Genomic DNA, 24,443 nt, shown 5'->3' on the forward strand with positions numbered 1-24,443 from the left:
AACGTTTTCGACTCGAAGGTCATCATCAGTTTAGATTAGATTGGACAAATACTTACTACGCTTTCGTTTTGGTTTTTTTATACTAGCCTGCTAATGTATGCTAGAGTATGTTTGTAATTTGTTTTTTGGTGGGGAATGGCAATTGATTTCTTTTGTGAAATTCTGTTCGCCGAAGCCAAGAAAGTATTACTGAACATCATAATGATATGGGAAAACCTCATTTGCATTTACTTTCAACACACTTAATTAATATACACGACTACAAAAACTAGTTTCGTCAGAAGACCTCGTCAGTTGGTAGCCATATGGTTACCAACATATGGCTACCAACTGACGAGGTCTTCTGACGAAACTAGTTTTTGTAGTCGTGTATATTAACCCTTTCAGTGCTAAATTTATCCAAAAACAGGGTTTTTTTCTACCGTTAAACTGAATTTTTGATGCTACGATCCTGAATTTCCTTTAACTTTGCTTAAAAAGCACTTTTCCACAATGCAGCAAGATTTTGATGAAGATTCCATTAAAAAATGTACAAAAATGTACTTTGGCGCATGCGCATAAGCCAAAATTTGGACTTGAAAAGAGGACCTCGATCTTTTACAGGTGTTTTGGCCTGTTTAAGTACCGATTTTGCACTAAAAAGTGATTGACTTTTTCTCGATTAGCTCTGTCAGGATGCGACCGATACGCAAAATGAATAGTTCTTTGAAAAGGTCAAACCTAGCTCTATCAGATGCTTATCACTAAAATCTGCTGACTTTCAAATTGATGACGTCACAAGTGGTTCATTGACTGCTCCTCCAAATGTCGAGAAAAGTCGACTTTAGCAGTGAAAGAGTTAATTAAGTGTGTTGAAAGTAAATGCAAATGAGGTTTTCCCATATCATTATGATGTTGGCAATTGATTTTAGATGGGTTTTTTTATCTTTTCGCTGGTAAGTTTTTTATTTTTGCTGTGCATGTAAGGAATTTATTTTTAGAAAAATAGGCTTTTAAAAATGCATGTAACTTAGTTGTGAAGATTTTTAGGTCTATTTAACTTGCCTTTTTTTGTAATATATCTTATCGTCAGGATTTCAAAGCGCAAATAACGAACTTTAAGTTTATCAAGTCACGGACACTGTACTTTTCCTAATATTGAAATATCTTTTATAAGATTAGCTTTACTTCGGTTTAGATTGATAACTGTCGGCTCAGGCACGTAGGGCCAGCTGTGGTACCACAGTTTGAAACCATCGAATTGACGCCATCCAATTGCTCAGTAATTATTAAATTACAGTTATAAATAATTTACGTTGTAGCCGGTGCTTTCCTTTGACAAAAAGCAACCTTGACTCGGTGGTTAAAACTGGATAAACCTCAATCTTTTTCGGTAATCAATTTGGTTCTCATTTTGTTTTCAGGATAACAACTGAACAGCGATGTGTTACCCTGCTTGTTGGAGGTAAACTTAGATTCCATTTCGACCTTCTGAATGAACCTACAGATTAGAAACATTTTGAGTCTTACCAACTACAGATTTTGTCGTAGTACTTTCAAGTGATGTTGTTTATTTTGCTATGCAGGGGTGGCTCTAACTTTTAAGTTTGTGGATGAAACCGGAGTGTTTGACCATTTAAGTGAAAGCTATTGAGCAGTGGTTTCAACTTTTAAGTTTGTTTATAAGACCCTAGCATGTGATCATTGAAATGAACTGTGCTGCTTCACATGTTGTACAGGGTGATTGGTACCCTAGCGTGTTCAAATAAAAGCTATAGAGAGAACGTTTTGGGGGTACAGGTTACTTTAAAAAAGTTTGTCTTACAGATATCAACTTTGCGTTGTTCACTGTGCCTCAGGTGCAACACAACAAATTAGTTACGAACCTTTTCTTATGCTGTGTTTGATTTTACAACTTACAGACAATTTTAGCATATGGCTTAACAATTTCATTTTCGTGTTTGCACGCATTACATATCTACATTATCCATTTGCAGTTGCTCCGCCACAAATCGTGAGCTTTTCACCAATGGGGGAAGTTCTTCCGGACACGCGACAATGGATCATAACGTTTGACAAACAGGTATATATTTCCAAATAACACAAATAATCTGAACTGCATTTAGTTATTTAATTTTGAGCTCTTTTCACCAAAAAACATTTTGATTTTGTCTCTTTTTGCTTGTTAAGCACATCTAAGTGGTCAGAATCAATATTGTATAGCGCTTTCCTATGTACCCCCCCCCCCACTCTGTTTTCACTCCTCGAATTAACTCAATCCTCCTTCTAACCCCTTCACCTATTTACGCCTACAACGTTGGCTATTTTCTATGTCAGTCAGGGAAACAAGCGTCAGTTGATGGCGACATCACTTCTCCGAGAAGTGACTAAGCCCGCGGTTTTTGTACCAGACGTTGCTAAGCAACATGACGTATTTGCACGCGCAATTACTTTCGGAGTACTCGTGAGCGCTCGCGCAAGTTTTTGATTAGATGAAATAATTCGGAAATTCTTCGTGTTCTTCAACGAAGAATTGCCAAAACTGGCACTTATTCCCCAGAATGGTGTCTTCTGTCGGGTCGCGTCATCAACAGTAACGTAATAAGACGCCAATCTCTACGATCAAAGTCAATCGATGTGGGCAAGGTTTAAGTGGAATTTAATGAACAAAATGTCAATAAAGATTTAAATCCAAGGCCGCATATCCTTGGGATTATCCTCGTATCCTTGGGATTAGGGACGGACCATTATTTTTTTGGAGGGGGGAGGGGGGGGGGGGATGAAAAATATTGAAAAAAATTGTTTGCAGGGCCTGGAAAGACAAAATAAATTGTTTGCAAACACGATATGTATAACAAAAAATAGTAAGAATTTCGAAAAAAAATGTTTGCAGAGGTGCATAAACTGAAAAAAAGTTTGCAGAAGAAAATTTTTCATCCCCCCCCCCCCCTCCAAGAAAATAATGGTCCGTCCCTTAGTGCAGATGTTTTTATATTGAACACTTATTACAGTTCGTGCGTGCTACACGAAGCAGTTACATCCGGATACATCGTTCAGACGGCACAGTCGTGTTCAGTGTTGACGTCGCCATCACAGCCGCTGTGTTGTATCCAGTTGGGAGCCTGGGGCGGACAATTCAATTCACGACTTCAGTGAGATTTACGGAGAGAGAGTCTTACTATGTGACAATGGATCATGGTAAATATGAATTGTTTATGAATTTCACATGCTCAGGCAACTTAGTTATCCGACGCCCTTTTTTAACGAGCCAGAAAGCAGAAGGAACCACAAAGTACAAGAAGATATTGAGAACCACTCACCTTCAACTTGCCATTGGCAAGTTCTTCTCGTTTTTTCCATCACCTTGCGTGGTTTATTGCCCAAACTTAATTACCATCAAAAAATGTAATATCGTTATACCTTATAAAAGGAATATAACGAAGCATTTTAACAACGCGAACAAAATTTACGCGTAATAAAATTAACGCGAATTTGAGAATACTTCTGGTTAGATGCTTATACTAAACGCGTTTACATCAATAAAATGAACGCGAATTTTTGAAATTGGCGTTAATAACATGTATCGTTAATTTCCTATAATAAGATAATCTAATGTAAAAGCTCAATGAGCTGTATCTGATCTTAAGCTAGCTCTCACGACAAATTCTTAATACACCTTCTTGTAGGTGTAGCTAAAGGTGTTACTTACTGTGGAGCTGAGTCGCCAGCAGTCAGAGATCCTAGCACCTGGAGAATCAAAATAAGTAAGTTGGTTTCACATATCACCCTATTCTAGTAGCAAAAGGTCGGACTTTTTAAATCTAAACGAAGATTAGTTAACAGTTTGTTTAGTATCTCTTTCCTTGCGCTGAGTTCATTCCCAGGAAGAAAGGTGGCCTGCAATACAGGCGTATTTCGGGCGAGCGAGCGCTGAATATTCCATCAAGTGTTTTGAGGGCTGAGACGGGTGAGAAACGGACAAGGGAGTGGGGAGCAGGCTGAGAAGTGAGCTTAAGGATTTCATACTGATGACGTAATTGCTTTAGAGTTTTGGATTTGTTGTTACTTGCGCGCGAAAATTCACAACCGATCAAGAACCAAGATTTTCCACCGTTAAAGGAACAGTAGTCCCAGAACGTCTGGGATTTAGTTAGCACTGAAACAAAACTATAATTTTCTAACGAACTCATATGAATGCGCTGTACAGCTTTTAACAATATTTTAACAATATTGTGATGTTATTAACAGCCAATGGTTGTTATTGAATAGATTTAGCTCCCCGGCTATTTACTTTACCCTTTTCGAAAGTCCGAATTTACTAACCGAAAAAGAGCACTTGAGCCCGCGATTCAATGTAAACTTAAAAAAACATTCGACCTCGATGAGGTCTATATGTGAGCCCACGATATGTTCATGTGATACTGGTCAACGGATACCTTGTTTTGACAGCTGTCAATTGGCCATGTCATGGATGTCCAATATCAAAGATGTAAGCTGGCGTTAACCATAACCTTAAACCGATTTCTGGACTATGGCCGCCATGTTGGGGCAACATTGTCGTCGACCTCGCTAGGGCGCACGCGCTTGCAAACCATACCGCTAGCCATGATGACCAAGAAAAACCAAAAGCATGGGTCTGTTAATTTTCTATGAGTATGGGGCTCTGCTATGCGGCCCTTCGGGCCACTGGGAGCTCCGCTAATAACATGGCAATATTGTTACAAATGTTTATGTAGAGCTACGTCATCAGTATGGAATTTTTCGGGTCAAATCTCAGATGCTTTTTGCATTTTCTTGAGCCAGAAATTAAAATGGAGCACGTGAGAAAAGATGTATGGTTCTTATGGCTTCATTACTGCTACTGTTAAAAGTATTAATCGGCAAATTCATGGTAATTTAACAGAGGATGTCACTCCGCCCGTGTTGACGTTTGTCAACGCGCCGTCTCGCTCTGGTGGTGACGTCAAAATCACGTGGACAGCAAACGAAAATGTCACGTCTCAGTGCACGTTGCAAACTCCTTCCCAGATCACTGCTTATCCGTGCAATATGTCGTGGACTGGGACGAATCTAATCGAGGGCTACCACAGCATTTATGTTCAGGTGACAGATTTGGCGGGAAACACAGCGCCTCCGGTCAGACACTCGTGGTTTGTAGGTATGTCACTGTTATGTATCAGTCGTTCAAGTTATGAAATCCAAGAAGTTGTCAGGTGCTTTCGGCGAAGTTATGTTTAAAAGGGCTTGTCACGTTTTTTTCTCTCGTAAATTGGTCACCTTTGCCTACCAAATAACCGTAACAAGAATTCGTTGAATCAACCATCAAGATCACGTTTATCCCAGTGTATCTTTAGACTAAATTCTAACGTTTTACCTGCCGAGCATCTAAGAATATTGTTATTCAGAAAGTTGGCACATTATTAAGTAGTTTTAATAACATGGTATTTTTTTGGTCCTTTCGTCTTTGGTACAAGTAAAGGTTGTTGTTGGATCAGCGTTTTAATTTACTAATACTACTTCGTAGTCTTGGCCAAGACCGCGCTGCCTCAGAGTAGCCACGAATCATGTTTTACACAAGTTACTTTTTTTATTGTCTTTGATTCATTTTTCAGATCGCACACCACCGCAGGTTATTATCGCTTCCAAGCCTGCTCCATTAAGCAATCAAGCGTCGTTCACGTTCAGCTTTTATTGTCGAGACAGGTGCTCATTTGAATGTGCTGTAACACTGCAGGGTAACGGTCCTGTGTACTCTCAGTGTAACACCAAGCGTTACTCGGTTAACAATCTACAGAATGGACAGACATACGTCTTTGGAGTACGAGGAACAGATGATGTGGGGAACCAAGGAAACCCTGTGACTTACACATGGAAAGTTGGTGAGCAAAGCCTCTTGATTTTAATCGTTTGTCCGTTGTTTTTCCCATTTCTAACAACGTACGACAAAATTATCGTCAAGGCGCAATTAAAAAGATCATGGTCAAATTTCGCACGGTTTATCGCTCGTTTTCATTGTCTTTTTTCCATTTTTTTTTGCTACTAGAGACTAACCCATGCCATCTTTAAGGGAGCGTGCCGCAACATTTGGAAGGAAAGACTAGTTCTTCTTCTAGCACTATCAGTTAACCAATGGTTTTCATTCAAAACTGGCACAAATTGTGCTCAATTTGGCCCTGTCCGGCCCTGTACACAGCGATCTGAGTCATTTTGTGTTGTCAGCCATATTTCAACCAGCGGTCAAGTCAGCGTTTGAACCTCATAGCGCAGAATGCCTATTGTTCTCGGGACATTTACTTACAGTTGAAGAAAGTGTATAGGTCTGTCATGACGCTTGTTAATATTCATAGACGCTAAGAAAGAGCTGTTTTCATTGGTTGCTATGAATGCGCGACAATACTCATTAGATCATGCTAGGGCGGTAAACTAAACAATGAACTCAGCGCCTATTGTTTCTTCCTTTGTTTCAATAAAACTCACCGCACCAGTGCTTCTTCGTTCGCTTTCGAAAGTCAAACATTCACGCATAACCCATTTTCGCTAGGAGTATTTCTGTCACCCCCCCCTCTCCTCCCCCCTGGATGGGATGCTAGTCCATCGCAGGGTTCCCCCAGGCATTAAATTCGCCGGTACCCATTTACAGCACATTCGAGAAAGGTTGTCGGAAAAAGGCAAAAAAGTGCACGCGACAAAACCGAAAGGCAGTGTGGGTATAAGTAGAGAGCTGCAGCACGTGCTGAATACTCACTAGTGGTACCTATCGGTAAAAATGCCAACGAGTACAACGAGAGAGAAGAAGGGTTGCTAGGATAATTGTAAATGTTTGGCGGAAAGATCGCTTTATGATTTTGGTCGATTTATAAACATTGCGCGTTTTCTTTGAAAATGTTGAATGTTTCTGGAATAAAATGCGATTTTGTGAAGGCTAAATAAGAAAAAAGTTCTAAAATAATACCAAAGTAGTGAAGATTTAGTGGGAAATCTTGTAAATTCCATGCTATTTGAGAGTTTCAAGCCATTGTTGTTCGATGCCGCTATTTTGGAAAGGTTTCCGCTGTTTTTAAGTCCTATAGGCCTTATTCAAAGTGGCTATGAGCCACTGAACATGCACACGAAAAATAAATTACGAAACAAAAAGCAAACTTTTACAAAGATTTGCCAAAACAAATCATTTCGAACTTTCCACACTCCAATCCATTCAACACATAAGTATTAAAAAAATTGAGGTTTTAAAAGGTAATAAAAGCCTGGTCGGACAAGTTTGTAGGCCAAAAATGGAACAAGTTTATTTTTATATTATACTACCACCGTTCCGAGAATAATTCATCACGCGCAATGCGATATATACGTCTCAAATGTCACGTTGAATTGTTGTTGTTGAGACACTGCAAATTGCGTTCGGGCAACCAGCTTTTAGGAAAATTAAAGGCCCGGTTGCCCGAGAAAAAAACGCCAGACAATCCAGGAAAAAATTTAGTATAGGGAATTCATTTTATAAATTCGAGAAACGAAAAAAAACTCTCTTCTGATCGATAAAATCCGTGATGTCTTCTTAGTTCTTAGCCAGACACATATGTCCAGACGTTTTGTATGACTTCGAAATTTTCGAAACTTTGGAATGCATTTCTTGCCCTCTAAATTCTAAACAAAGTTTAATTCAAGTTTCTTTCGTATTATATTTCAATCTTTAGTACGGAAATTTTGGCTTTTTAAAGCGAACAGATTTGAAACCTCTGTTATCTGAGACGTTATCTGCTGAACAAATTAGTAGCTCTGTTATCTGCTGAACAAATTAGTAGCGCGCTGATTGGCCAAATTACAACAAAGTGTGTACGTGCTGAACAGAATCTGCTGAATGGATTGGCTAAAAACATCAGAAATTGTGTCGTCACGATCTACCTTGCATTACATTGCATTACAATAGTTTAAATTACATTGTATAGATCGCTTTTAATAGTTTTTAATATATGTTAATGTAAATAGCTTTTAATATTTTTTAAATCCTGTACATAGTTTCTATACATTTTTATAAATTTGTAAAAATGCACATAATTCAGTCCGAGGACTGCCAAGTGTAATAGTTTTATAATAAACGATACTTCTTCTTCTTCTTACATTACATTACATTACATTACATTACGTTACATTACATTACATTACATTACATTACATTACATTACATTACATTACATTACATTACATTACATTACATTACATTACATTACATTACATTACATTACATGTTGGAGTGTTTCTGATATTTTTTTCGCATATACAAATCTTCTCGCGGCTCTATATTCTGCCGCCTCGTCAGGCCTTCTGGTTTTCCAGAAGGCCTGACTCGTTGGCAATAAGATGGCGACATGACACACGCGAATTCACATGTTTTCTTTCAATCTTTTCAGACAAGTGGAAACAAGGTAATTTAAGCCACGCTGAATTTTAGAAGAATTTTCAAAACTCAAAGACATGCGACAGAAAAAGTAATGCTACCGAAAAAGGCCTCCTGAGAGGGAAAACAAAATCTTCACGTGCCAAATACTAACTTGTACATTTCCTCTAGGGCAATACGCAAAATTCAAGTGAATATCCAAACCACCTTTCGGTGTTGTCGCGTGCACTTCTTCGCTTCTTTCCGACAACCTTTCTCTAATTAGCTGTATACACCTGGGTGGAGAAACACACAGCGGTCAAACGCATTGCGCGTGCGTAGTTGCTGTGCAATTCCTCCAAACAAACTCTTAAATTTTCCGAAAGCTTTCGCTTTAAAGCCATAGGTTAACGCCGTCCCTGGAATGATAAGGTTTATACGCCGCTTATGGATTGGAAATTCGATAATTCATCTTCACTGAGTTTCCCAGCTTAAAATTTTCTTTCACCGTACTGTTTCTTTTACAATTTCTTTCAAAAGTTTGCCCACTTTCAATTCGAGTCAAAAGTTCGAGACGGCAAAGACAGGACGTGATGTCATTTTTTGCGTTTGACCGCTGTGAAGTGGGAGAGGCACTGTGTGAGTTAAGTGTCTAACTCACCGCACAATGATCCCGGCCAGGACCCAAACCCCCCGCTCGATCCAGAGTCCAGTGCTCTAACCATTAGGTCATCGCGCCTCCCACAACACCGTCAAAGTAATCCTTTCCTTATATCCTTACTAGATTTACAACCTCCAGTTATCTCAAACATGGCTGCACAGACAGTGGATTGCACATCAGATCTCAGTCCGTCAGCTCTGGGTAAACCTTCAGTCAGCGACAACGAAGGACCAAATATAGCATTAACCCACCAAGATATCGCAGGCGGTAGCTGCAGCTTTCAACGCAAGTGGACCGCCACTGACCAAGCGGGTAACAGCGCCTCTAAGACCCAGGTTATCAACCTCAGCAACCCCAGCCCGCCGACCGTGAGTTATCATGGGAACGCAACCATTGCTTGTGGAAGTTTTGAAGAACAGCAGCAAGACATGCGCGATGCAATCAACGTCACTCATCCATGCGATCGACCAATCACGATAACGCACGTCGACTCCGTTCCCACTATCCTTTGCGCCAGTACGTTCACAAGAACATGGACGATAGCTGATGACTGCGGCAAACAAGTGACTGTTCAACAACAAATCCGAATTTTAGCGCTTCAGTTGCCCGACTATCCCAAAATTGGACAAGTTAATGTAAACCTGAGAGAGGCGCTTCGGTGGCCGCAGTATCCGGGGTCTGTTAAATACAACGTCTACCTTTGGCGGTATGGCACAACAAAGCCATCATCGCCAACTTCCTGGTATGTTTGGAAAATAACCACAAAATTCAAAAAATAACGACCATCGATACTTTCGGATTTAGCAGATATTTTCTTTCTTTACTTTCAGAAGGTCGCAACTTTCGGGGTGGGGTGTGGGAGGTGGGGGTGTCGTGTCAGTATCGCTACTTTCATGTAGCTAAAACGTGTACCACATGCGGGTGTATCCATCGTAACAAACTAAAAAATGTTTTGAAGAAACTGTCGCATAATGAATCATATAGAAAGTGAATCTTGTTGAAAACATTGCCTAACATCACAACAGGTTAATAAATTATCTCGTATTGGGTCATCCAAAAAAACTGTAAACCAGTTTGCCTCGGCTTTCTGTAGCGGATATTTCTATTGTTCCTTTTAAGTATTTTTAAATAACAAGTCAAGTAACGTTTGACGCACAAGTTTTGGGATTTATTCACAATAGTATTAAAAATTGTATCGCTACTTTCGAAGGGGGAGGTGAGGGGGTGGAGAGAATCGTTACTTTTGGAACTTTACGTTGCTGACTCGAGTTAGTAATTAAATAAAAGTAATTTACTTGTTTTACTTACCTGAGCCTTCTCTCAGATGCACTTTACTTTTCTCTGATTTCCAGGACTTATTATCGAAGATACTCTCCCTACTCATCAGGCTACCCAGCGGATACCCGGATGTTGTGGAGAATTGAATACGTGCTCAGTTCAGGAGAATTGATACCCAGTCCAGTCTGGGGATTCCAAACCAGGGCCTTCCCGGATTTTAAAGTGGAAAAGGTCCTGGTACCACCAAACGCTTTCTCCGGTCTGACTTTCGAAGTGTCGTGGATTGTTAGAAATATTGGCAAGGTGGGAAATACATTGGCCACTTGGTACGATTCAGTCTATATCGGAAAGAGCACAGATTTTCGCTTCGCAAGGTTTGTTTTGCAAACTGAACTTATCATTTTTAATCGCTGTTATCGTTGCATCAGGGTAGCGCAATTATACCATCGGAAACTCCAAACATCGCACAACACGTTTATTTGTCTCTTTACAACTTTGAGTTTGACTAGAGGAGAGAAAGAACGACAATAAATTTAATATTAATACAACAAACCTAACGAAATTAAACAAAACGAAAACAAACAAGAACACAAACTTACACAATTTTCTCCGATCATAAATGAATATCACGAATCGCCAGCAGAAAGATAGCATGTAGATTGAAATACACCGAATTTACAACAACAAACGAATATAATACAATACAATACAATACAATACAATACAATACAATACAATACAATACAATACAATACAAAACAATACAATACAATACAATACAATACATTACCGTACCCAAATTCGCAAGTAGCCATCAGAAGCGCGATCTACTGTCCTGATATCCTACGATATCAAGTCACTAACCTGATATGCCACCATATCACGGTCACTTTGAAGTAAAGTAGTGTTACTGTACGATGAATTGAAAAGAGGTTTTACCAATAAAACAGAACTTCGTAATTTAAATTAAGCGGTGTTTAGCGGTCGTAGAAAGAGAAAAGCTTTCCCGCCAAAACTAAACTTGAGCGCGCTCGCCAATTGCGCGATGTTTGCCGACGAGTACTGAGACATTCAGACTGAAAACTGAATGTAGTCGAAATTTCCAAATTTTTCGCTTTATTTTGATTTTGAAAATTTAGAGAATGAAACTCTAAACAAACGAGTGAAAAAAAAGGCAGAAGAGGAACTTGGTAAAAGTGTTGAGGACAAAGTCAACACAATTTGCAGTACGTACCTTGCAAGCATGGCTTCAACAGAGCGATTAATATAACCGGATTTTTGGCTGAATTTGGGTACGGTAAATACCTAATCGTACCTTTTTGGTACGCTTCGGCTGCATATCAGGCTCGTTTGGTCTCGCCATGGGTATTTTAATACGAACCATGGCTTGACCAAACTTGCCTGATATGCCACCGAAGCGTACCAAAAAGGTACGATTAGGTATAAATATAATATATCATATCATATCATATCATATCATATCATATCATATCATATCATATCATATCATATAAGGGCCGAATCGCACTAGCCAGTGACAAGTTTTAAATGTCATAACATTTTTGACAAAAACAAAATTGTTGTTATGTTATGTTATGTTATGTTATGTTATGTTATGTTATGTTATGTTATGTCATGTCATGTCATGTCATGTCATGTCATGTCATGTTATGTTATGTTATGTTATGTTATGTTCGAGCCCGTCAATAAGTGCTTATTATGCGCCAACTGTAGACTGTCCACAGCCTCTCGATTTTTCAACGCAAGTTTTGCGCTGGCGTCCAGTTCTCTCGCCGTTCTCACCGCGCGCTCATCGATCGAAAAACACGAAAAAATAGAGGGCTGTGGACAGTCTACGCCAACTTTTTAGGCCTACACTTAAGTGAAAGTAAAATCCCGTTTATAAGAATCTGGGTTTAAAGAACCTCAGCTGTTTTAAGCCCCCCCCCTCTACATAAGAACCTATTAAGGCTAAAATTTTAAGTAATGTTCTTATCAGTGGAGTTGCTGTAAAAGTGTATAGGTAGAAACTGCTGAATTAAGATCATCATCTGATTATATTAAAATATATGATATTTATGTAAATATAAGAACCTATTTTAAGAACCTTGGTAGTCCAAATTTGCTTTAGGTACCATTTGTATAAGAACCTGTTTAGGCTGAATTAAAAAATCCAGGTTCCTTTACGCGGGGTTTTACCTTACCGCAGCAAACTTTATATTAAATAGCCATTATCTAACACATGTGAAAAAAGATTGGAAGATCTTAGTTGATGTAATCCAGAACTCAACAAACAAGTTGAGCATGTCAATTTATCGTTACACTTTTAATTGTATCTATTTCAGCTTAGTGGTTTTTCACGATTGTTCTTTTCTATATGTTTTTGGTTAGTTTAAATAAGTTTGTATTTTACGCTAATTTGAATTTATAAAGGCTCATTGTGTAGGCTGTTACATATATCATAACGATCATTCTGTAAACCCTTATATATTCATTAAGTTGTGGCTGATGATGATGTTTGAAACATCGAAACATGTTCCGTAAACTGAAAAGCGTTGTTGTGTTTTTAAAAATAAATATTAATGAGTTAACTGCAACAGAGAACCAGAATCTAAATGCCTTTATTTTTAACCAGGTTTGCAACATCTGTGCCACACAGAGCGATTCTGTTCCAAAATGATGGTTACACTGCTAAGGGGACAGTTCAATTGCGAGTTGACGAGTTTGGCGTGTTTTATGTGTTCGTAGAGATTGACAGGTATAACAGGGTAAGTACTACTTCTTACCTGACCTCATCATGTTTTAAAGGGGCTTTGTCGCGGATTCTAACAGGTTTTTGAACAGCCATGGGAAGCCTAAAAATAAAGGTTCATGTTTAATTAACAATTGCTATGTTAGAGTACTGAAACTGTTAACGAGCGAAGTTGGCTGCGGATGACTAGGATGGAAATGGATTACAACATGAAAGATTGAGGCTAAACGTTGCACGTTGTTTCCACGCGTCTTCAAAGAATCAATATTTAAAGCCCTTCAGAAGTTTGATTTCTATCTGCAAATTAAGGTTATATCTTCCTTTACATGATCAAAAGTTAATGTATTTATGGGTTAGGTTACCACAAAATTCACAACAATGGCCACCCTGCACAAATAAAGTTTTGCCTTACCTTACCTTACCTTACCTTACCTTACCTTACCTTACCTTACCTTACCTTACCTTACCTTACCTTACCTTACCTTACCTTACCAACAGTTTAGTCCAAAATCGGCAAAATCTTCCTGATATAGCTCCTTCAAAAACCAACGAAAAGGAGCACATTTTTTTCCACATATTTATTGCCATTTTGAAAATACAAAAGTGTTTACAATGACTCTCATTATATGTATCATCAACATTTATCACTTCATATCTGTAAGCTACTATTAATTAAATATAAATATCACCTATATAATTGCCACCTAGCCTGAAATTGTTTCTGTGTATTATTTTTTACAGCAATATATATTTCTCGGTTCTGTATTTTTGGTCAACTAGTTCTATAAATACTTCACACTTTGGAATTTTGGATTGTTTTCGACTTAGCCACATAAGTCATTTTTGAAAGCAAAAAAGATTTAATAATTGTATTTTTTTTTCTTGCAGATAAGCGACATCGATCGTTCTAACGATATGCTGTTGGGTGATACTCCAGTACAAGTGTCACTTACTCCGCCTCCTAACCTTAAAGTTGAGAAGATTGTTTTTCCGAGTCCATCGTTTTCAGGTAACGAATTTTGGTAATAGGCCAGTCATGTGTTCCTCCCTCAAATTAAATCCCTGTGGGAGGAGGAGACCAAACATCCTTACAAACCCTCCTTTGCAATCCATTACTGACAATTCTTAGACTTAAAGATACCCCACTTTGATATGGGAAGAGAGTAGTCGAAGATAGAAACTGACGGTTAAGAGGCTCCGACGGAGAATATGGAGAATCGTTGGACAGGCTGGGAAAATCGAAAATCTTGAAACTTTGCCTGAAGAACACCTTTGGGGAACTATGTTCGAAAATATTATTCTCATCTTCTGGGAATTTTTGGTTTTCGAGAAATTAAGAAAAAACGAAAATAACGGTTTTTAGCTCATTAAATATGCAAAAAATATACGTAAAAATGGCAAAGTTCTCGATATTCCTATAAGAGCAATTTTCAATGCTTTGAATCGAAATAAACGTAGAATAATAGCTTTATCTTTCTTCTTTCAAGCAACATACACTTTTAATTTTTTCTAGCTATTTTAAGATTTTCATCGCCTTTTAAAATATTGCTCTATCAAGCACTTCGGGAAACGGCAAAAGTTGAGAAACTTTAGAGGCCGAAAAAGCACCTTGATATGTCCGATAGCGAGTCAAACTAAACACTGTGCAAAAGCTCGATGTCTCTACTATTATAATATCAAATAAAAAATCTGGGTACTCGAGATTCACACCGATAAGAAACGCAAGTTCACGACGTACTCGTGTCTAATTTGCATAATGCTATTTTATAAAGACGTCCTCCGTTGACTGTTCTGGTCTGTTTTATTTCCATTTGTAGGCTACGATTTTCAAGAAATAGACATCATAGCGTGTTTTTTATTCTGTTCTATATCAATCTTGGTTTGCGCTAACATTCTGTTAACATTTACCGAATATAAATTTACAAATTAGATTGAGAGTAGTCGCCATTACGTGACCCGCGTCACGCTATTAATATATTTTTATTAACAATTCAACCAAAGTATAAACTAACTTTTTTATGCTTTAAAACTTCCACTATTTAGAGCATGGTATTACTATTAGTTTAAGGCACTTAGTCGCAAACGTCCGTTTTCTTACTAAAAAAGGGAAGGCTTGCGGTATGTTGATATTTGTCATATTTACAATCCTTGCTTAAGATAATATCAAGTTATAGCAATATCAAGTTCAAGTTTCCGGCAAGTTTGACCTTTAAGTTTTACTCAAAGCTAAGATTTCATGTTATTGCCGTTAACTTGAGGAGAGTTTTGAAGTTTTGTATCCTGTATAAAACAGCCACAAAAATTATTCATTCCGTAAAAATGGAAAAACTGCTTGGAAAAATATCAAAGCGTACAATCTCCAATCTAACTTGACATACATTTGCATCCATCGGCTAGCTGAGATCCTTTAAACCTTCGTATCACTCAGTCCGTACGGATGAGGCTTTTGCAAATCAAGGCCAAAACAAGTGCTGATAACACTAATGGAGACCTTGATAATTCTAATTATAGCAAAAACCGAATTAATAATTGCTTTTATATGAAAGTGAAGTGAATTCATGGTTCACTGATTCGCTTCTTCAATTCGACCGATGAAAATTTAAAAACTTGTGAAACAGAAAGAAACGGACAACAAAAAGAAGCTACCAAAAATTGCGAAGGAGCTGTTCCACGAAAACCTTAACCCCTTGCCTACCAGAGCCAAACACACTAAGCAACCGGCGGCCATATTGAATTTTTAATGAGATTCTAAATTTGGTCAAGCAATGGCATCTTTTCAGATAAAATAATAAATAACACCTAGATTAAGCATTTAAAATGAATTCCTCTCGCTTCTCCGCATTCTCTCACTGTACTGTTGACTCGTACAGCTCTCTGGCGAACTCCTTTATCATGTGCATTTGGAGGTTCAATTTCTTCGATCGATCGAGGCTTTTTCTTCGCCACCTTCTTCTTCTTTTTGTTCAGACACTTCAGAATCACTTGGCTTAAATTCGTTGTGACTTAAATCGCTTACATCAGAGTCGCAATCGGCAAAACTTTCAGTAATAGCTTCATCTGTTTGATTCTGCCTTCGTACACACGGGCCGCCATTTTGTAAATTGTCCGAGCAAAAAGCAATTTTATTGGGTCAGCGGTGTTTCGAAAGTAGTGCCAGACCTTTCTCAACAACCGAGGATGATTTATTCAAGGCATCGCGAACAACCAGGCTTTCAGTGATGTCCTTTGGTTGAGGACGTATATATACGTCCTCGGTCGTTGCGTGACAACGGAGAGGACGTATATATACGTCCTTGGTAGGCAAGGGGTTAAGGAAGAAAGCATCCAGCAGCCGGAAGACGAGAAGGACACAAATGTTGAAATTGTTTGCCGTTAATTTGTTTACGTGTATAAGAGCCTACAGTTAATTAATTCTGGGAATCGGCGTAACCTACTGATTAAGGACATGTTTCACGGGGCAATTTTCCTTAAAACTTGTAACGCAGCGATGATGACTAAAATCATTGCAATTTGACGAAGGAGAGTCACACGTCCGCAATTTTTATTTGCAACTTGCAACGCCGGCAGCCGCTAGAAATTACCATTCTGCGAACGAAGTGACACGTGAGCTCGAGCGAAGGACGAGCGATCTCCCTCTGATTGGCTCATTTTAATAAAATTACGTTGGAATGTCACATGCACATGTCTCGCAATCTTTTCTTGTATTCAGTTAACCTGCGATCAGGCGTTATTTTTCTCGCGGCGGAGGGGTCAACGGAAAAATGAACGCCTGATACAATTACTTGTCGAGTCGTCTGTAAAAAGTCCAGAATCTGGACTTTTTTCTGATTGGTCAGGAAACAAAAGGCAACATTAGAACTCTATCCTGATTGGCTAATTGAGTTCAAGTCTAATTTCCGGTCCAAAAATATCGCGCGTAGATGATTGTTATCATGGCGGGTGTTGAGCGGAATGAAGCGAGTTCTTCTAGCTTTTTGAAAATTTCTCAAGGGTTTTGTTCACAAAACATTTAAAGACGAACAAAGGGAGTGTATTCGACGAATAGTTTGTGAAAGAAAAGATGTTTTGGCGGTGCTTCCGACGGGATTCGGCAAGAGCGTGATCTACCACCAATGGTGTCAAAAGTAGGCAAAGACGCCAGACGATCGTTCCAGTGACGAAAACTACGACCTTGAAATGTCTGACCTGAGCCTTACACAAAATCAGCCTTTGCAGAAAACAAATTTTAAAAACCATCCGAACAGCTCGTTCAAAAAGGGTAATTCAAACACATGTTTGTGAGAGTAAAAATATAATTTGAAGGCGCTAATCACGCTTATCTGATGGTATCGCTGACATTCTCGATGACGTTGACAGATACTTTAATTAGGGGGCGGCAGACGACTTGACAAGTAATTGTATCAGGCTTTCCTTTTTTCGCCTTCTCTCTGCCGCGAAAAAAGAAAGCCTGATCGCAGGTTAGTATTCAGTTAATTCTGGACATCAATGCAACCTACAGATTATTCACTAACCTGTTAGAAGATTAGTGAATAATCTGTATGTTGCGTCGATTCCCAGAATTATAATTAAATCTAGGCTCTTAGCGAATGAGAAGTCAGTGACTACAATAACTAATTATCCAAAGCGACTATATATATGTCACGGATTTTACCAGATTTTTGAACAGCCCGAGATTAAAACTTGTGTCGCAGGAAACCTAAAAATAATAGTCCATTTTATATATTAGAGCATTGAAGCTGTTAAGCTGTTTACGCGCATCTTTGGCTGCGGATGGCTCGGATGAAAACGTACGGATTGCAACTTAAACTTGCTGGAACAAGCATGCCCGTTTCTTTAAACACAAACCAAGATTTCTTGCTATCTATTCCTCGGTCACCCCGGGTAAAGGAGGACTTGTGACCCGCAACTTCAGTTGGTACAGAACATTTTGTCTTCCCAGTTCGCCAGCGAATACCGAGCGTATTTCTGTGCTTTGGGCAAATCGTCATGTATTCTTGGCATTCTTGCCCTACGAAAATCCCTAGATGTATCGGATAGGTCAGCTTGTATCAATTCACAGTTTAGTTATACAGTAGTGTGATTCCAAGAAAAAAATATTCATTTAACCTTACCTGCACGGGTAAGCAACAATTTTTTTTTCGTTATCAATGCTGTCCGTATTGGTCAAGATGTTACAATACTTTAAATGTGCTTTGACATCACGGTCACAGTCTTTTAAATTTACATATTATAATCATTTCATCGGGCATTGTGGCGTATTTTGCGGGCTAAAATGGAGAATTCAGCGGGCTAAAATATATTTTAGCCCGCTGTGGTGGACCAATCAGAAACAAGAAAAAACGAAGCCAGCCAATCCGAACTGAAAACCATTCAACTGTTCGCGCCGTTTGCTTGCTGTCTGGCACACGCTGGCATAATTTCAAGCTTCGATTAATTTGAGTCGAGACGCTTCAAAACTGTTTTTGAGCTTTATATTATAACGACAAAATGTTTGAAGGACTGAACGGGAAAGCAAATTTTCAGTCTTCTCAGCTAGATGAAGAGGAATTACAGAAACTTAAAGAAGAATCCAGGCGGCGAAGTGAATGTAAGTTTGTCTTCGTCGAGCAAAACTCGCTCAGTTGAATTTCAGGCATATTCCAAACTGCCAGTTCAGTTAACAGCACAATTAATTTTAACACTTCTAAATGACACTATTTCTTTGCTGCCGAAAGAGTTTTGTAATTTCCTTTTCAAGCAAAGATTGTTTTGAGTAATTTTGCGGTTTTCTGCCGAGTTTTGTAAACTTTTAAACCTAGTTTTCAATCAGAAATAAAACAGCGACTCGCAAGCCGGCAGTGTTCAAGATATCGCTTACTGTTTTTGATTCCTTAACTTAATGCCCTCTGAAATGATTATAATAGTAATAGAGTTGATGTTCTTGGGCGTAAATATGTTTTTGGCCCTTCTCAGAGCTCATTTTAGCCCTCGCCTGCGGCTCGGGCTAAAATGAGCCTGAGTCGGGCCAAAAACATATTTACGCCCGCGAACATCAACTCTATTGTTATATTGAACAACTTCTGGATTGTGTGGGCTTGGGCCACAAGCCCCACCAACAAGAGAGGCAAAACTGCAAAGGGACATTATGCACTAGTCATTTGTTTCCCCCGCTCCCCCACCCCCGCGACATAGCGGGGGAATTTGCAAACAAGCGATGCTAATTATGGGGAATTCCACCACCCACCAGGGCAGAATTTCTTTGCAAAACCACCACCCCCCGGGGCTAACTGAAAGACCTTGTAAAAGAAGGGATTGTCTATTTCTGCGCTAAATACATTTTGAGAAACAACAACTATTAGGAATGTTTCAACCAGCTTAAAAAACTTACTAGTGAGGTTGTTTGGAGTATAGCTTTTTGATCAGACAAATAGTGTTGGAGAATAACCAATAAGCTGAGAGAAGACTTGAAAATCGTGAGCCATGCCAGCAACAAACACAGTTGTCTTGTCTCTTGAACTCATTCTTGTCGAAAGAAAGCTGGCCACATGGGTGGCTGTCACAATACGGGGCATATGTCGACATATGTTTTACATTTTGTTTTAAGCACTTTTAGTAAGGGGCTAAGATTTAGGAAATTGTGATTGCAAAATTATTAAGAAGATAAATTCAAGATAGCTATAAGCTAGTTCGGCTTTTCAGAAGGAAGTACAAATTTCAGTTGGCAACAACATTGCTACTTTACCTGGGGTAAGGCATTTGAGATTCTAAAGCAAAAAGGGACAAAGAAAGTGCATTGGTAGAACATACACATGACGAGAAATTCAGAGTATTTTAATACCGACCGAAACTCGAGTCTTGTTTAAGATAAAACATTCACCAGGAGACATCGTTGCAGCATCCTAGAGACTTTAAATGCAGTGATCAAACTGCAATAGAATTTATTTGTTGGATGCAAGTAACGCAACAAAACAGATAAAAAATAATGGAGGTAAAGTTTTGGCTCCCAGAGCACAAATCACCACCACTTAAACTAAAGGAAGCTTAAAAACAACAAAGAAACCATCGCTCGCAATGCTAAGAGACTGCAGTAGCCTTTAAAAGACTCGTATCTTAGACCCCCATAACTGTGGTAACAAAACGTTATCATACGAACGTCACTAACCGCCACTTCAGATATACGAGTTGACAGTTAGAAATCTACTGATCTTGATACTGATCCGATACACAATGTAGACTATATAAGAATCTCTCAACAAACAAGTGCCAATAAACCTAACGAATATGCCACAGAGCTAGCAAACACAATGGCATAAAGATCATCACTGAAATGGCTCAAGAGAGCGTTAATTAATCCTCCATAAACAGACTGAAAGCTAACATTCAGCAACCAGCGGGAGTCGTGTTTGGCCTGTCTCATTGTATATTATCACTGTTGAAAATTGCCCCGGGGTTTCCCGGGGGTATTTTAGGTCAGGCAAATTTGAGGTAAAGTCCCTGGGGGTCTGGGCATAAAATCATCGCAAAGCTACAGTAATTCCCCCGCTATTGCCCGAAAAAGTCCCCGCATGTCGCGGGGGTGGGGGGGCGGAGGAAACAAATGACTAGTGCATTATAGTTTTGAATTTTAGCCGAGAAAGTTCTTGCTTTCGTGTTAAATGTCCTGTCGCTGTGTACGTGTTCGGTCTCTCAAAGGAAAGTTTAATTTAATTTTGTGATCTGACGGAATGAATGGATTTTGCACGATCAAAGGCTTTTTTTTATAGTTATTGTAAAACAAGATAGGAAACTTTTGGCATTTTATTCCATACATGACAACTGAACGGAAGAACGGCGATATATGTACATGACAGTTTTAATATTTGTGTACATTTATGTACACTAAAAAGTAAACTTCCAAGTTAATTAATAATTCCTTACTACATGCATGCGTTCTATTTTTGACTTAAGTAACGTGAGTAAATAAAATATTTATATAATTCCCAATTTCAGGTAAGTGAATGAAATGATCTAACTGTTTATTTCTTAAATTTTGAAGTGCCAGAATCTAAACAAACTAATAATCTTTCCTCCGATCTTTGACAAAAAATTTCAGAACATGCACGTGACACAGGTCACGCAATGAGGAACTCAGTCGATAATTTTTACTCTTTTCTTCTTTCTGAACCTCTATATAACCTAAGTATAGGCATAAGACGAAAAAAAAATAAAAGCGAGTTTAAACTTGCTTTATTTTGTGCAAATCATTTCTTCCAAATGGAAATAAAGCGAAGCAGATCTCTTAGCGGGGGACGTCTTTCAAAATAAGAATATGCAAATTACGCACGAATACGTCGTGAACTTTCGTTTCTTATCGGTGTGAATCTCGAGTACCCAGATTTTTTATTTGATATTATAATAGTAGAGACATCGAGCTTTTGCACAGTGTTTAGTTTAACTCGCTATCGGACATATCAAGGTGCTTTTTCGGCCTCTAAAGTTTCTCAATTTTTGCCGTTTCCCGAAGCGCTTGATAGAGCAATATTTTAAAAGGCGATGTAAATCTTAAGATAGCTAGAAAAAATTAAAAGTGCCTGATGCTTGAAAGAAGAAAGATAAAGCTATTATTCTACGTTTATTTCGATTCAAAGCATTGAAAATTGCTCTTAAAGGAATATCGAGAACTTTGCCATTTTTACGCATTTTTTTTGCATATTTAATGAGCTAAAAACCGTTATTTTCGTTTTTTCTTAATTTCTCGAAAACCATAAATTCCCAGAAGATGAGAATAATATTTTCGAACATAGTTCCCCAAAGGTGTTCTTCGGGCAAAGTTTTAAGATTTTCGATTTTCCCAGCCTGTCCAACGATTCTCCATATTCTCCGTCGGAGCCTCTTAAGTTGGTGCGAATATATAGAACCATAATTTTGTCAACAGCCACCACAAAATGATAATATAATAGTAATTAAATACTTGTAGTGCGCAAATTATTGCGTTCGACGAAGGAGAACGCATACTAATCTCGTCGTCTTTCCGAACTCAGTGTTGAAGCTGAGTGGTTTTGAGCTTTGGATGCCATCTTGGGTCAACCGGCCGTAGCCTCGTTCCCATGCAGAACAATATGGCGTCGATAAAAAACTTGTTTTGCTTGAAGAAATGGCCGAAACGTGTAGCCGAAGTTAAGAAGGAATTTCTACTCAGACCGCGCCAAAATGAGAATTAGTGGCACAAAAATTAAAAATCACAATTCTTCCTATTTCGCCCAAAGAAAGCCTATGGTAGGCCTAGAATCGTGGTGGGATTTTTTTCTTCAAATATTCTTTAAGCCGGTCAAAAAATTACAAAACCGTATTGACCCCACGAGTCTTCAAAAACACACAATGTAAACATGACTCATACCGTCTCGTAAACTTCGCTCTGGATCATTCGCATTAAATAAAACCCCGTTTTTGAGCCTAGAAATGTACTTTTGAAGCGTTTATAAGTCATTTGAGTCCAAGTTTTCTTCTTTAAGTTAATTTTCAAGGTCACGGCGAGCCGCTGAAAATTACTAAAATTCGGTTGCTCGAAATTCTTAATTTGGCGCTCTTTTTCGAGAGACAATTTCCCTACCCGGTAAAACTGCAAATTACTTGAAACTCAGATATTTTAAAAGGGGAAATGCTGTTCTAAAACCTGATGTAAAAATTTGTTTAGGGCTTTTTATAAGCGCTGCGTCCGAAAGCTCTCAAAATACGGATAAACACAACATTATTACCTGTCACTTCACTGTAATTAACAGCAACATGCTTTCGACCAGCAAATCAAAAACGTCTTGAATCCAATGTTCCGGCTTGTATTTTTCGGATTTTTGGATGTAAAACACCGCAAAATGTTCCTGTTTGACTCATCTTCAATGTGATATTATCCAAAGTATCGAGTGAAAGGCATATTTAGACTCCTGTGCGAAAGCGTGGAGACAGCGAAACTAACCAATACATATCCGTGTTGACATTCAACTTTACAGCTTTGTACGATTCTCTCGGAATTCTCAGATCTGACGTCTCATCCACATCACCTGTTAAACGGCAGTCCATAATAAAACCTTCTTGTGTCAATGCTTTTCTTTCTGAACTAAAATACTTGATTGCTGTTCAACACGGTCCATTCAGAAACCGTTGACCTCCGATCTTAACTGAATTTGCATGTCACGCAACGGCTTTGTTATGGTCACTCGTCAGGTTTTCGTTGCTTGATTTCCATAAATGGAAAAAATATATATATTAATTAATATTCTTCGGTATTCGTCTGTTCAACACCCCAGAAAGATTTTGTTTAACGTACCTGAATAACATATTACATACATATATCACAATCTCAGTGTATTTTCGAGTATTATGTCTGTTATGTCACAGGATACGTCGATCCATCTTAATGTGTGGTCAAACAGAGAAAGTTTATTGATATAGCTCTCATTAAACAGATAAAACTTGCTAGTTTATTACATCACTTGATAATTAATTACACATTACTATACAGGCACGTGAAGTTAAAAAGTTTACATTCTGCATAATTGTTATCCCTCGAACGTTGAAGCAAATTTCCACCCGAACCGTGATACGGGGGGGGGGGGGGGGAGGGGGTGAGGAGAGGGGGTGCGCGGAAGAGAGAGTTCCGGGATTGGACTACCGAAAGTGTTGTTATATTTACCTCAGCCTGCTAAAATTGACATAGTTTGGTTAGCTAATCAAGTTATTATGCTCAAAAGCTGGAAAAATAAATAAAAATGACGAAAATGAATATTTTGGCTATAATTATGACGTTTCCATGGCAAGGTCAAAAGTCCTTGACACACCGTGAGGTGACAGATATATCCGAAAATTTTTGCAATGGGTAAATGAACAGAAAGTTCCAGTATCATGAAGAAATTCCTCTTTTCAAATTTACGAAAAAAAATCTCAAAGGGCGGCACACGTCCAGGGGATGTTAACCGAACATCAATTACTGAGTATTATGCTGCCTCTTTGCAAAAAATAAAATTTTTTAGGCCTGAATTGAGCAGTTTTTAAGCAAACCAAACGGAAGACACCACCTTTTTAATCGAAACTCGTTATTAAACGCGTACTAGTGCTACTCGGCATCGATTAGCCCCTCTACGCCAGCCAATTCCCAAAGAAGAGCGATGAGCTGGACAAATAGTCCACGATGAAATGTCGCACGGAAGCGAGAATATGGATGCACGTGCTAAAATAAGGTCAACTTCAGAGTACACATCCCTGATCTCAACACTGCGAGTGTGCCCCGAAATATCTCGTTCACATGACAATACCGTAACAACGACTTCTCGTTCGTATCGTTTGTCGGAGGCGCAAGCACCTCCAACTAGTTTCTGAAAGGAGCAAATGACCTCTATCAACAACTACTGCAGATTTATCGATTACCAAACCGTGGGAAATGTTCAACTGAAGCC

General features: G+C 38.7%; 1 protein-coding gene across 1 annotated transcript in view; it reads left to right on the top strand.

The window, feature by feature from the left end:
- Positions 1-1,408: 1,408 nt before the first annotated feature.
- LOC144662046 (uncharacterized) overlaps positions 1,409-24,443 on the top strand; it is a 77,683-nt gene continuing 54,648 nt past the window's right edge. The window contains exons 1-9 of the mRNA XM_078522779.1: positions 1,409-2,062; positions 2,991-3,177; positions 3,666-3,743; positions 4,883-5,137; positions 5,592-5,858; positions 9,132-9,750; positions 10,361-10,660; positions 12,922-13,054; positions 13,927-14,047. Coding sequence (XP_078378905.1) covers positions 1,874-2,062; positions 2,991-3,177; positions 3,666-3,743; positions 4,883-5,137; positions 5,592-5,858; positions 9,132-9,750; positions 10,361-10,660; positions 12,922-13,054; positions 13,927-14,047 — 2,149 coding nt within the window. The 5' untranslated portion in view covers positions 1,409-1,873. The remainder of the gene's footprint in view (positions 2,063-2,990; positions 3,178-3,665; positions 3,744-4,882; positions 5,138-5,591; positions 5,859-9,131; positions 9,751-10,360; positions 10,661-12,921; positions 13,055-13,926; positions 14,048-24,443) is intronic.

This window comes from Oculina patagonica, chromosome 8, assembly GCF_052425735.1.
Source record: "Oculina patagonica isolate OP01 chromosome 8, crgOcupat, whole genome shotgun sequence".
Lineage (NCBI taxonomy): Eukaryota > Metazoa > Cnidaria > Anthozoa > Scleractinia > Oculinidae > Oculina > Oculina patagonica.